Genomic DNA, 15,046 nt, shown 5'->3' on the forward strand with positions numbered 1-15,046 from the left:
TAGCGTCTTTAGGATTTTCTATGTATAGTATCATGTCATCTGTAAACAGTGACAGCTTTACTTCTTCTTTTCAGATTTGGATTCCTTTTATTTCTTTTTCTTCTCTGATTGCTGTGGCTAAAACTTCCAAAACTATGTTGAATAAAAGTTGTGAGAATGGACAACCTTGTCTTGTTCCTGATCTTAGAGGAAATGGTTTCAGTTTTTCACCGTTGAGAACGATGTTTGCTGTGTGTTTGTCATATATGGCCTTTATTATGTTGAGGGAGGTTCCCTTTCTGCCTACTTTCTGGAGGATTTTTATCATAAGTGGGTATTGAATTTTGTTGAAAGCTTTTTCTGCGTCTATTGAAATGATCTAGGATTTTTTTCTTTATGCTGAAGATATTTAATTTTCTAAATCATTGTACATGGACCACATGCCTTTCAGCTTGGAGCTATAGAAAAAATTTTTTCAATCCAGAAAGGATTTTTGTTGGTTTCCTTTTAAATTATACAGATTATTATCTCTGTTGTGTTTCTTCTGATTTCTTCTTCAAGAACTTCTATTATTTAAGCATTGGTTCTTAGTTTTCCTTTTTTTAAAATCATCTTTCATCATTTTCACTTTTTGGGGGTCTTTTTTTCATTACCATTCTGGGATAGCTTACCATCTTACTGTTTTGATTTTTTTGCAGTGTCAGTTTTACAGCCTAGAATTCTATTTCATTTTTTGCTATTTATTTTTCTTTCTTTGCATTCTTTCTTTTCTGAGTTAGCTCCATGCTCATCTCCATCTGCCTGTTTTTTGTTTTTTGGCCTGTTTTCTTTCAATTTTATCTTTTGCCCATAATTTGTAGTATAACAATGAATGTGATATATTTTCTTTCTTGTGTGATTTAAATAAGATTAACTAAATGAATGCTATAGATACACCAACTCTTTTCATCTACAGTCCTGAAAGTTGTTATATTAAGGTTGTCATTTGTCTTCATTTTGTCTTTAATCCTAAAAAACGCCCCAGATGAACATTAGCTACTAGATGGTGAGAATTCCTCAGGCAAGCAATGAACCACTGAACTCAGGCACCTTGTCTCAGTTATAGTCCCATTCTTTTTTTTTTTTTTTTTCTTTTTTTGCAATACGCGGGCCTCTCGTTGTGGCCTCTTCTGTTGCGGAGCACAGGCTCCGGACGTGCAGGCTCAGCAGCCATGCCTCACGGGCCCAGCCACTCCGCGGCATGTGGGACCTTCCCAGACCGGGGCATGAACCCGTGTCCCCTGCATCAGCAGGCGGACTCTCAACCACTGTGCCACCAGGGAAACCCAATCTTCCCATTCTTAATGACTGTCATTGTATTGATAGATACTCAGTAAATATTCACTTATTGAATTAATAGTTTCTTATTGTTCCTTTTATCACTGTTATCTGTTTTATGCTTGCTTGTACTGTTTCACTGTTTGCAACATTTTTAAAACTTAAAGTAGATTATATTCATTTTTACTCACTGAACTGGAAGTAAAGAATTTCATCAACCTTTTAAATATGTCCATCTTCTATATTTATTTGGTCTTAAGTTAGGTAGAAAGTAGTGATTCACATATCAAGCATCTACATTTGGGATGTTATTCCTTTGAATATAAGTGTAGGATGTGAGTGTAGCATCACTCTTTAGTGATGTTCTTTAATGAGAAGTCCACTTTTAATACACCTAAAATGTCGTGTCTCACTAGCACACATTATAAATCAATTATACTTGAATTTAAAAAATAAATAAATAATATATTATGTCTCTCTTTAAAACACACTCCTGGTCCTATCTTCCAGTCATCAAGTTTATCCATTTCTCAATATTTTGTATGTGTCCTTTTAACAATTATGGTATTAGTTGTGTTATTCTTGGCATTGTTTGTACTTTAGTATGACAGGATAAGCAATTTTATATCATCTACCAAACGCTGCTGGTATTTATTATTATTTTTTTTTTTGGTGGTACGCGGGCCTCTCACTGTTGTGGTCTCTCCTGTTGCAGAGCATAGGCTCCGTATGCGCAGGCTCAGTGGCCACGGCTTACGGGCCCAGCCGCTCCGTGGCATGTGTGATCTTCCCAGACCAGGGCACGAACCCATGTCCCCTGCATCGACAGGCGGACTCTCAACCACTGTGCCACCAGGGAAGCCCTGCTGCTGGTATTTTTGTATGCCAGTCTTTAGTTTTTATGATAGTTGATTTTATTCTTTTATTTTTTCCTCTGTGTAATTGGATGGCATAACGGGGTAAATTTATGACTCACATGCATTATATTTTTGGCTGGGAAATAATTTGCTTTATCAGTTATGTGCTTCCAGAATTCAGAGAATTTTTCACTGGAGTACGTGATGGTAAATCAGTGCTTGGCTGTGGGCCCAAATTTTTTTATATGTATAATCTCAACCAGTGAGGGCTTCATAACCCTGATATTGAGTGCTTTGTGTTTATGTAATTTTTTGAGCTTTCTTTTAATTGAATGATTTTCTCCTATCTTATTTTCTCTTTTAGGACATAAACATAAAACTTATATTTTATAAAAGTGTCTTGATTGACAGCAGAGTGGTTTTTGTTTTTGTTTTGTTTTGGGTTGGCTCTTACTTCTCTGTCCTTTATCTTCTTTTAGCATTTTTACCTCCTCCATTTTTCTTTAACATTTGTGGTGGTACTTCCTAAGTGTGTCATCTTTATTCATCACTGATTTAATTTTGTGTACTGTCACATAGCTTATTTTCTCTTCGTAGTACACAGGTTTAATTTTCTGTGTAAAGTATCATCATGGGTTTTACTGCATGAATCTTTTTCTCTAAACTGGTGTATCCATCTTTTTACTTATATGTCTTCTTCACAGACTAACCCCAGTTATAATATAGTACACAGTTTTTAATTAAAACCCACTGAACTTTAAAAGTGAGCAAGGGAGGAAAAAACCAAAGCATAGCAGTTATCGCATGGTCTCACTGTATCTTTCTTGTTTAAACTTGGAGTTACTTTGGATATATTCAAGACCCTTCTTCAGTGGCACAGTTCCTACAGAAAGAGCCTATGAACCACCTGTGATGTCTTTGTTATTTTCTTCGGTGCTTTGATACAGACCTGGGGATGATCTAGCAGAAAAGAAAGAAGTCTCCTGTTCTTAAAACCTGCTGTCTCAGATAAACAAGGTCCTACTCTATATAGCACAGGGAACTATATTCATTATTCTCTAATAAACCATAGTGGAAAAGAATATGGAAAAGAATATATATATAACTGAATCACTTTGCTGTACACCAGAAACTAAAACAAGTTTGTAAATCAACTATACTTCAATAAAAAAATGAATGAATAAATAAAAGCAATACTTTAAAATAAATAGGGGGGCTTCCCTGGTGGCACGGTGGTTGAGAATCTGCCTGCGGATGCAAGGGACACGGGTTCGTGCCCCGGTCCGGGAAGATCCAACATGCCGCGGAGCGGCTAGGCCCGTGAGCCATGGCCACTGAGCCTGTGCGTCCGTAGCCTGTGCTCCGTAACGGGAGAGGCCACAACAGTGAGAGGCCTGCGTACCGCAAAAAAAAAAAAAAAAAAAAAAAGGAAAACCTGCTGTCTCACAGTGGAGCGTGTTAATCACTACCAAGAAGTTTAGGCAGGGACTTCCCTGGTGGCGCAGTGGTTAAGAATCCACCTGCCAATGCAGTGGACATGGGTTCAAGCCCTGGTCCAGGAAGCTCCCACATGCCACGGAGCAACTAAGCCTGTGCACCACAACTACTGAGCCTGCGCTCTAGAGTCTGCAAGCCACAACTACTGAGCCTGTATGCCCCAACTCCTGAAACCCACACACCTAGAGCCCATGCTCTGCAACAAAGAGAAGCCACCTCAGTGAGAAGCCCGGGCACCGCAACAAAGAGTAGCCCCTGCTCGCTGCAACTAGAGAAAGCCCGCACACAGCAATGAAGACCCAATACAGCCAAAAATAAATTAAAAAAAAAAAAAGTTTAGGCAAATTTATGGTTAAATATGTGATGACTCCTGCTTTTTTTTTTTTAACCTGCCTGCTAAAAATCTCACATTTTGCCATATATGTAGTATTTTATATTTGAGATAGAGATTTGACTTTGGTAAAATAAAAAGATATCAGGGACTTCCCTGGTGGTCCAGTGGTAGAGTCTGCCTTCCAGTGCAGGGGATGCGGGGCAACTAAGCCTGTGTGCCACAACTGCTGAGCTTGCACGCCTCAACTTAGCCCACAGGCTGCAAACTACAGAGCCCACGCGCTCTGGAGCCCACATGACAACGAGAGAGAGAAAACCTGCTCGCCAAAACTAGAGAGAAGGCTGTGCATCACAAGGAAGAGCCCGTGCAGTGCAAGGAAGGGCCCGCATGCCACAATGAGCACCTCAACAAAAGATCCCACGTGCCTCAATGAAGACCCGACGCAGCCAAATAAATAAATAAATATTTAAAAAAGAAGACTAGATATCAGTATTGAGCATCATTTGTCTTTGTATATAGTGTTTTTAGATTTTTTCATGTGTATTTCTATATAGGTTTATTCTTGGTTACTGTGTGAAATGTTTACATTTTAATTTTTTTTCTCTTATAATCTTGCCTACATTTTAATAATTAATATGGCACTTGTTAAAATAGCTTCTGGAAAAAAAAAATAGCTTCTGGAAAAGTTTAATGTGCTACAGTATGCTGATAAAAAGAGGCCTGGCATTTGCTGATATCATTTAGCAACCCCTAGTAACTTAAGAGATATAAAAAAGTAGCCCGCAATATGTACTAATAATGGATTTTATTAAAATAGGGTGTTTTCAATATAATTTTAAAGGTTTTTTGTTGTTGTTCTTCCATTGTTTTTATTCAGATGACGGAAAATAATTTTTGGTTGAAGAAGATAGAAATTAGTGTTTCAGAAGCAGAAAAGCGAACTGGGAGGAATGCCATGAACATGCAAGAAACGTATACTGCTTACCTCATTGAAACAAGGTGAGTCATGAGAATTAGGCCTAGGTTTAGATAGAAAAAGCTTTGGTAGCTATTGATGCAAATTCTGTTGTATAATGGAATTGTTTACAGGTCATTGTCTTCTTAGGGATTTTTGCTGTTGTTTTACTTTTTTTTTTTAATTTATTTTTTTTTCCGGTACACGGGCCTCTCACTGTTGTGGCCTCTCCCGTTGCGGAGCACAGGCTCCGGACGCTCAGGCTCAGCGGCCATGGCTCACGGGCCCAGCCGCTCCACGGCATGTGGGACCCTCCCGGACTGGGGCACGAACCCGTATCCCCTGCATCGGCAGGCGGACTCTCAACCACTTGGCCACCAGGGAAGTCCTGTTTTACTTTTTAACAGGTTAACAGGTGTGTCTTTTACTCTGGTACTCTTAGTAGCTAAGTTCTAATGTACTTGTTTTGGAGGGAGAGGGAAGGTTATTGGAATACTTTTGGGATCTGGAATGTTACTTGACACATGCTTTAGTGGAGTTCTTGGTGTTAGATACAATCCTTTTGTGATTTGGGGAAAAGATACCAGGTTCTCAGGGGTGTGTGAAGTATAAAGTGGACTTAAGTAAATGGAGATGGTTAACAAAGATGTCTAGGAGGAGAGAAGACAGTCTAAGTCAGTTTAGGAGAGTTGGGAGTTACAGAGAAATTAAAATCCCCCCTTTGCCCCTGCCAGCTGTGCAGCATGCAGGACCTTAGTTCCCTGACCAGGGATGGAACCCATGCTCCCTGCAGTGGAAGCATGGAGTCCTAACCACTGGACTCCCAGGGAATTCCCCATTTTTAATCTTTTTTTTTTTTTTTTTTTTTTTTTTTGGCGAGAAAATTAAAGTCAGTTAGAAATTGATTGAGACTGGAGCTTTAGACCTTGGGGTAAAATTGAAAAGATAAAATAAATCATGGTGTAATCAAAAAAAAAAAAAGGAAGAAGATAAAGTAGCTCATGGTGTAATCACAACTCACCAGAAAAGTCTTACCTCATAAGGAAAAAGTTAAAGGAATTAGATTGTTTTGTCTAGAGCAAAGCAAGGGAAGACTCAATTTATTTTGCCAATTGTAAACAGTTTATGTAAAGACTGTACTGACAAGGTCTTTTCTCTCTGTGGACTGAGCAGAAATACTTTGAATTAAAACAAGTAGAGGGAGGACTTCCCTGGTGGCTCAGTGAATCCACCTGCCGGTGCAGGGGACATGGGTTTGAGCCCTGGTCCGGGAAGATCCCACATGCCGCGGAGCGGGCCCATGTGCCACAACTACTGAGCCTGCGCTCTAGAGCCTGCGAGCCACAACTAGTGAGCCTGTGTGCCACAACTACTGAAGCCCGCATGCCTGGAGCCCGTGCTCCACAACAAAGAGAAGCCACCACAATGAGAAGCCTGTGCACCGCAATGAAGAGTAGCCCCTGCTTGCCGCAACTAAAGAAAGCCTGTGTGCAGCAATGAAGACCCAATGCAGCCAAAAATAAATAACTAAATAAATCTAAATAAATAAATAAAAAATATTTTTAAAAAACAAGTTGAGGGACTTCCCTGGCAGTCCAGTGGTTAAGACTCCGTGCTTCCGGTGCACGGGGCATGGGTTCGAACCCTGGTCAGGGAACTAAGATCCTGCGTGCTGTGTGGCACGGCAGAAAAAAATAAATAAATAAAATAAATAAATAAATAAAACAAGTAGATATGAGAGAACTTTCTGATAGCTTCTAAAATAAAATAATAGAACTACCAGACCTAGTTGGTAAAGTGTTACAACCATGTTTTAATGTGAATACATTAAAAGTTTTTTGTAGTCATTTTCATTGGCTTTACCACACCGTCACCAAACTAGCCTTAGGGCTGAACCTTGTGCCGTTTTCAGGGTTTTCTCCAGGTCTGTGGTTCTACCCAGAATGAAAGTTAAAATCATGGTGAAGGTTATTTAGTCTACAAATAATTCTGAAAATCCTTTCTTTACGTATAGTCTTCCTTCTTACACACACACATACGTACACACACAACAAGCAAAGAAAACAAAACAAGAAAAGAAGAAAAGAACCTTCCAAAAAGAAGAGAAAATTTGTGTACAATAGGTATTTTGGGAAAAGAGCTAAGGTGAGTCTTTTAAAAAATAGGTTGTTTGGGGGCATGCATATATACATGTATGTATCAGAGAGATTTTTTAAGGTAATTTAAAAAATGGTCACATGAGAGAGGTTTTTTTTTTTTTAAGTTAGCCACTTAAAAAAAATCATACTTCAGGGGACTTCCCTGGTGGTCTAGTGGCTAACACTCTGAGATCCCAATGCAGGGGGCCCAGGTTTGATCCCTGGTCAGAGACCTAGATCCCACAGTCATGCTGCAACTAAGAGTTCGCATGCCACAACTAAAGATTCTGCATGACGCAACTAAGACCCAGTGCAGCCTAAATAAATAAATAAATAAATAAATCAGACTTTAGAAATTCATGCCTCTAGCTTTCTAAGTAAATTCTTAAATTTAAAACTGAAAGGATATTTTTATTTTATTCCATTTTTTATTTATTTGGTTGCCCCCGGTCTCTTAGTTGCTGCAGGCAGGCTCCTTCGTTGCGGGAAGCAGGCTCCTTAGTTGTGGCTCGTGGGCTCCTTAGTTGTGGCTCGCTGAAAAAGGACATTTTTAGTATGTGCCTATTTCTTCACCCAACTGAACAATGAAATTAGCTGTTGATTAGTTTTACTGCTGGAAGAGACTCTTGATTTGAATAATCTGGAATGATTTATAGTTTACTCTTGACTGAAATGAAGAGAGTATTATAATTTGAAACTTGGAGTTAGAAGTGACCATACACGAGTAATATAGCTAGACTCTGGATAAATATTTAAGTGGATCATCAGTAAATGTGTGGTGCACAAAAGGATTATTGAGTTGACTTTCGCAATTGTATTTCATTTATTTTAAAACAGTGATTCTCAAACTTTAAAATGTATAGGAATCACTTGGAAATTTTTTTAAGCTGCAGAGTTTTGGGTGGGGTCCAGGAATTGACACATTTTAAGCAAAATTACAGGTGTTTTTGAAGCACATGGACCATGGACCATAGTTTTATCAAGTATAAAGGCTTTACATTTTAAGATAGTTAAATTTATCTGTCTTTTTTCTTTTACAATTTGTGTTTTCCCTCTCTTAAATTCTTGCCTACCCCACATCATATACATATCCACTTTGAGAAATACTGCTTTTGGATAGATTATTTTGAAAGTACTGTACCCCTAAGGCTAACTTTCCTTCAACAACCACAGAACCCTGGAATTTATTAATTTAATCATGTAGGATTCTTGCTGTAATTCAGTATTTTTCAGATAGTCTTGGACAATATGAGTATCATTGAGCCTTGATATTGACTAAAAGTTGAACTTTAACATATAGCTTATCTACCTACTCTTTGGACACAAGTAGAAAGTCCATTTAGCAATTGCCTATAGTGTTACAGTTTAATAGGCTAAGAATGAATAAGGCTAAAGTCATTGATTTTAATTTCTCCAGACGTTTTTATGCTTTCCTGTTCATAGAGTATGAACCCTTTTAAAATAAAGTATACTGTACGTAGTAATAGGTAAGAATGCCTCGTTGTCTTGGGAGGCTATATGATGTCTTCACTTAATTCCTCTAGTTTGTAAAACAGGGCTGATGATCCTATCTACTTTATTGTGAGGGTTAAATTAAATGTTACATGTAAAACCAATTATGTGCTATTAAGTATTTGTTAAATGATTGGATAAATGGGGTAGTTTTGTGGTCCAAAGAAAATCTTCTCTATGCTTTTAGGTGGTTTCCAGTTGTTAGATCCTGCCTTTCATGGCCTTTAAAACAAAACAAAACAAAATCAACTTGTAAAAGATCTTCTTGTTAGAAGATCTTTCTTCTAACAAGATCTTCTTGTTAGGTATACTGCTTATAGGCTATATTTATCTACTTATTAGCAAGATGTGGGTTATGTTGATCATGATTTTAAATAATTTGAAACTTGATATTAACCCAAGATATTTTTTCAGCTGAAGTTGAAAATCTGAATTAGAATAGTATTAGTCATAGCTAATGGTTAGGTCAACTCTTTAAAATGAATTATGATTTAATAATCCTATATCTTTGACATGGGAGCCATTTGTACATTTTGTATTTCATATTATGCTTCCTTTTCTGTTTTCTTTCTATTTTGTTTCCTTTTCTAATATATAATGCAATGAATAAATTTAGTGGGAAACTTAATATAAAATTTTTTTTATTATAATAAATTATTTTATTTATTTATTATTAAAATGCTTGTGTTGAGCATGACACAGTGTATATATCTTCTCAAGACTTTACTTTATTCTAAGACTGATTTAGCCTCTGTGCCTTTATGCCATAACATACAGATGCACACTTTGGTTATATGCGTGTTTCTTGGAGGACCTCTAAGTTATTTTCAAGCAAACAATTAGAAAAGGGGAAGGTTCTGATAATGTTTAGAAGACTAATGTTTTTTAACAGTGATTATGCTAGCAGAAATTGCAAATAGTCAAAATAATTTCAAATATTCTTTATATGATTTTACCCAGCTTTCCCCCAACTTGAACTTCTATATGGATGAGACATGGCATTGCCTGCAGCTCTTTATGTTAAAGATAAGACTAGAATTGAAGTTTTACATCCCTTCTCCCCACTGTTTCAGTTAATTGACATTTTGCTTTTGTGGATTTTTTTCTGGTACTTGGATGCATCTGATTCATTTATAACATTGAATCGAGGGTTTTTTTGGTGTCATTGTCTTTGGCATGAATGTTATTCCCTCATTGTGGCAGGAGTTGTTCTCTCATTGTGGCAGTGAAAAATACTTTTTCTTTAATGAAACACTGGCTAAGCCAGACTTTACTGTATTGGAAAGCCAGCTGTTATACATTAACTGAATTATTTTATATTGAGGCTTTTAGAATGTTCCTAATATGACTATTTCTCTTGAGTTCAAATAGGTTTTCTATAACAGAAGAAAGTGGTTAGGAGTGAAGGCTTGGGAATCAGATGGATCTGAGTGCTCTACCCACAGATCTTTGTGATTGTAGGAAGAGCATATACTGTGCAGCTGCTTCCTCATCTGTGAAATGGGGACAGTAATCCCTGCTTCACCAGGTTTGTTGTAGGGATTAAATAATACATGAAAAATTCTCTACTCAGTGTCTGGTTCATAAGCATGCAGTAAATGGAGTTATCAGTTTTAAAGGAGGTAGTGTGCATGCATTTGTATTTTTAAAAAACACTAGAAATCTTATTCTGTCTTTTTCAGGTCAGTTGAACATATTGATGGTCAGAGTGTCCTAACAGACTCACTATGGAGGCGGTATAGTGAATTTGAGTTGTTGAGAAACTACCTTTTAGTTTACTATCCGCATATTGTTGTGCCACCTTTACCAGAAAAAAGGGTAAGAAGTGAAATGGCAGTATAGTTCAGAAGTATTTAGCATTGAGACTATTCTTCATGGTTGTTTTGTTTATCTAGGCAGAATTTGTTTGGCATAAACTCTCTGCTGACAACATGGACCCGGATTTTGTGGAAAGACGTCGAATTGGTTTAGAAAACTTCCTCTTGAGAGTTGCTTCACATCCCATCCTTTGTAGAGACAAAATCTTCTATTTGTTTTTAACACAGGTATTTTTCTTTTATTTGGTCTTTTAAAAAAATTCATTTGACTTGGGATTTTTAAAATTTTAAATTGTGGAATGCTTATTCTTAAGGATCCTTTTGGAGCAGCTTTGTTAATTTATATGCATTTCATGGTTTGTTCTGTTTTGAATTTCCAAAGTAAATTACATCATTCTTTTGGCTAACATTTTTATACTTAAAGATACTAAAGATGGTACTTTTTGGTATCACTTAAATGGTATCAGAGTTAGCCTTTAGTTTTTTGAAGCCCAGGTCTATAAAATCTTGGGTCCATCTCTGGTAATCTTTTGGAATCTGGATTGTATGATTAATTTTGCAGTGAAAGGAATTCTTTTTTAACCTTTCTCTCTCATCTCCCCTGAAAGAAGAACAGAACAATGGGTATTTAATTTGGAATATTCCTTACGGGGTATTTTGTGATGATATTTAAAATTAACTTTAATTTTTAGGAAGGTAACTGGAAGGAGACTGTGAATGAAACCGGATTTCAGCTGAAGGTAAGGATAATTGTATGAAATAATTTGTTACGTTCCTTTACAGTTCCTAGCACAGTGCCATGCGCTTAATGGGTACTTGCTGTTTATTGAATGAGCGAATGTTGGAAATTGGTTTTGCATCTAATATCATTGGTAAAGTTTTTAAAGAAACAATGCAGTTTATTTTTGATGGGTGTAATTTTTGTTAATAGTGAGACTATAATGGGCATATTTATGAGTTTAATTCTATTGGGAAAGAAGATTTTGAAGCAGTAATTTAGATACAGGCTATAGATATTTCCCACAGTTTAGTCATGTTATACATCGTATATTTTTTTCTTCCCTCTGTCCTTATCACTGCCACTATCAATGGTGCCCCCATAATTGCTCACTCTATTAAATAGAAAAGACACTTCTGAAGAATTGATCTTCGGTTTTCCAATCTTAGCAGACTAGAAGATGAACCATCAGTCATGCTTCTTCTGTCTACTGGGATATGGCCAGTTTTGAGTGGGCGTAGGATTCATTTTGTATTAGCATCTGTTAGTAATACAGGCCTAATTAGATTTTGACAGCTTTTCATATTCGGTCATTAGAATTAGTGTCTGGGAATGGAACTGTTATCTAAAAATTAAAGAGCATGTTGGTCATAAGATGGCCACCCTAACTCCAGTCTACTCTCCCTCTTGTTCCCAAAAGTAATTTAACACTGATGCTTGCAAATTTTTAAAAGTTTTCATCTCTTGTGTAAACTGAATAGGTAAGAAGAAAAAGTAATATAAATTGATAAACAATTCACAAGATAATGCAGTAACAAAATTCAGTAGGTCTAGGCAACAAGAACAAAATATCTTTACAGTAATTTTAAGAACACCCCTAGGGCTTCCCTGGTGGCGCAGTGGTTGCGCGTCCGCCTGCCGATGCAGGCTGCGGAGCGGCTGGGCCCGTGAGCCATGGCCGCTGAGCCTGTGCGTCCGGAGCCTGTGCCCCGCAACGGGAGAGGCCACAACAGAGGGAGGCCCACATACCACAAAAAAAAAAAAAAAAAAAAAAAAAAAAATAATAATAATAATAATAATAAAAGAACACCCCTAGATATTTTTGGTATATAGGTATTTTAATTTTAACATAAAAAGACAAGGAAGAGAAAAATTTTTGTCTGCACAGAAAATATAATCAAGTATCTAATTCTGTCATAAACCAATTTTAACTTATAAATATATTGTTGGCAGATAACATGAAAAAATTAGTATTTTCCTGTCTATAATTCATTATGGTGCTCAGAGAGAATACTGGAATTTTGGTTTAGAGATGGTTTGAAATAACTCTAAACTTTAAAAAATTATTTATATTTTGATAGAATTTTCCGAGAACTAGTCCAGGATTTCTTAGGAGCTTGTAATAAAGAAAAGAGCAAACTAAAATATATATTTTTTAGTGATGTCTCTTTGTATAAAAAGAAAATTTAAAAATTTTTTGTCATTGATTTAGTCATTACTTTAGTAACTAGTTATCAGTTGTTTGTCCTTAACTCAGTTTTTGACCATAACTTGGGTGGCCTTGAGAAAACTCCTGAATTTCTCCATCCATATAGACTGTGCTCTTTACAGAGTGCTTTGAAGCTTGTGTGTAGGTGCTATTTAAGTGTTTAGATACAATGTTTTGTATTTGGGTAGCCTTATGGTGAAATCTTAGTTTCACTTTCATAAAATCTTTGAAAGGTAATACTCTGTACACAGTAATTTGAAAAGTCAGAATTTAAGTGAAATGAGCCAGACATAAAATGTATGGGGAGAATTTGGAGACCCATGCAAGGAAATGGGACTTTTTTTTTAAATGAAGCAGGGTTTTTTAAAAAAAAATATTTATTTATTTATTTGGTTGTGCTGGGTCTTAGTTGTGGCACATGGGCCCCTTAGTTGTGGCCCATGGGCTCCTTAGTTGTGTCTCACGGGCTCCTCAATTGCGGCTTGCCGGCCCCTTAGTTGTGTCATGTGAACTCTTAGTTGTGGCATGCACGTGGGATCTAGTTCCCTGACCAGGGAATAAACCTGTGCCCCCTGCGTTGGAAGCGTGGAGTCTTAACCACTGCACCACCAAGGAAGTGAAATGGGACCTTTTAGGACTACACATACACACGTACATGCATGCATACATACAAACGTATGTGAGGTTGTCCGAGAGATAGAGAGAGACATACACTTCACTTATCTGGAGGTCATGTATTTGGCAGTTAAAACTAACCCAATCACAGTTGAAAGGGGGGATTTAGGACTGACTTCTGAGATGTTCAAATGGATGTAACATAACTTACTGTAGTACTTACAGATATACTTTGGTCCTTTCAGATAGTACCCACTTAATTTTATTATAGTTATTCAAACAAACTTGGCTATCTGTTTTCTAGGCTACAACATATTAGAAGAAAATTTAAGAGGTCTAAAAGTGAATACTGCCGGAGACAGGCACACTGTTACAATAGTGAAATTGACAGCTCAGCCTGCTAATAAAGGATAACAGTGATCTGAAAATCAGACACTGCAGTATGGAGGCCTCTGGCATGGGGCCAAATCCCCACACACCTATGTAACCCCTAGGGCTTCATTGTGTCACAGGTGGATTCAGTATTAGTTGTTTATAGTGGTTACCTTGAGGCTTCAAGAAAAGGTTGAATTGCTGGCTGAGTACTCATAATTCAGCGTTTCTTTCTTCTTTTTTTTAGCGTGGAACTAGTTTTTTGATTAAAAAAATTTTTTTTTAATTCAGTGTTTCTTAAAGTGTGGTCAGCTGGCTTCATGAGTCTCAATTTGCTGGGATTGTTTGTTCAAAATACTGAATCCTAGAGTTCATTCCAGACATATTGATTCCCATGAGCCTAAAACTTAAGAACCATTGCTGTAAGATGACAGATAAGAATATTTTTAGGGAAGATAATTTTAGAAGATTATCAAAATGGTAAAAAAAAAAAAAAAAAGAAAAAAACGTTAGAACCTAAAGCAGTAGATTATTTGAATATCATTAATATTAAATGTTTACTATGTGCTTAAGCATTGTACTCTAATACACGGTCATGTTTTTTTGCTGACAGTTGCCTCAGTACCTTTGAGGTTAGTTTAGTATTATTCCAGTTTTTTAGATGAGGAACTTGAGAAAGTGACTTAATGGTGGTATAATGTTGATTGTTCTCAATTATTGTTTCAATTTGATCGCTATCAACTTGAACTGGTCTACATGACCGTGGAGCACTGTCCAGCAAGAAATCTCCAGCACAAAACTTCGCAAACCACTTTTGACACGTTCAATTAGTCACAGCACCTTCTCCATACACTGCACAAATCTTTCTGTGCGTTTCAGTTGTGTGTTTACCTTTCTTGAAATAATAAAGCATAATATGCTGAAAATGCTTTTTTCTTCCATCTTCAATATTAAAATTGCTACACAAAAATTCACCAATTTTGGGACTTCCCTGGTAGCACAGTGGTTAAGAATCCGCCTGCTAACGCAGGGAACATGGGTTCGAGCCCTGGTCCGGGAAGATCCCACATGCTGTGGAGCAACTAAGCCCGTGCGCCACAGCTACTGAGCCCGTGCTCTAGAGCCAGCGAGCCACAACTGCTGAGCCCACGTGCCACAACTAATCAAGCCCACGCGCCTAGAGCCCATGCTCCACAACAAGAGAAGCCACCGCAATGAGAAGCCCGCGCACCACAAGGAAGAGTAGCCCCTGCCCGCCACAACTGGAGAAAACCCACGCACAGCAACGAAGACCCAACGCAGCCAAAAATAAATAAATTAATTAATTTTTAAAAAAATTCACCAATTTTGTTGTCTTCTTTTAAATGCACGCTGATATGACAGCCGTCACATACAGTCTAACAAAATTGTTTAGAATGAAGTTAAAGACAGCTAAGTGCTACTAGA

General features: G+C 37.2%; 1 protein-coding gene across 1 annotated transcript in view; it reads left to right on the top strand.

Annotated features, from left to right (window-relative positions):
• Positions 1-15,046, top strand: part of SNX4 (sorting nexin 4) — a 67,993-nt gene that overhangs the window by 9,619 nt on the left and 43,328 nt on the right. Inside the window, exons 2-5 of the mRNA XM_024124346.2 lie at positions 4,862-4,983; positions 10,272-10,407; positions 10,485-10,634; positions 11,099-11,146. Coding sequence (XP_023980114.1) covers positions 4,862-4,983; positions 10,272-10,407; positions 10,485-10,634; positions 11,099-11,146 — 456 coding nt within the window. The remainder of the gene's footprint in view (positions 1-4,861; positions 4,984-10,271; positions 10,408-10,484; positions 10,635-11,098; positions 11,147-15,046) is intronic.

Source organism: Physeter macrocephalus, chromosome 1 (assembly GCF_002837175.3).
Source record: "Physeter macrocephalus isolate SW-GA chromosome 1, ASM283717v5, whole genome shotgun sequence".
In the NCBI taxonomy this organism is placed as follows: Eukaryota; Metazoa; Chordata; class Mammalia; order Artiodactyla; family Physeteridae; genus Physeter; species Physeter macrocephalus.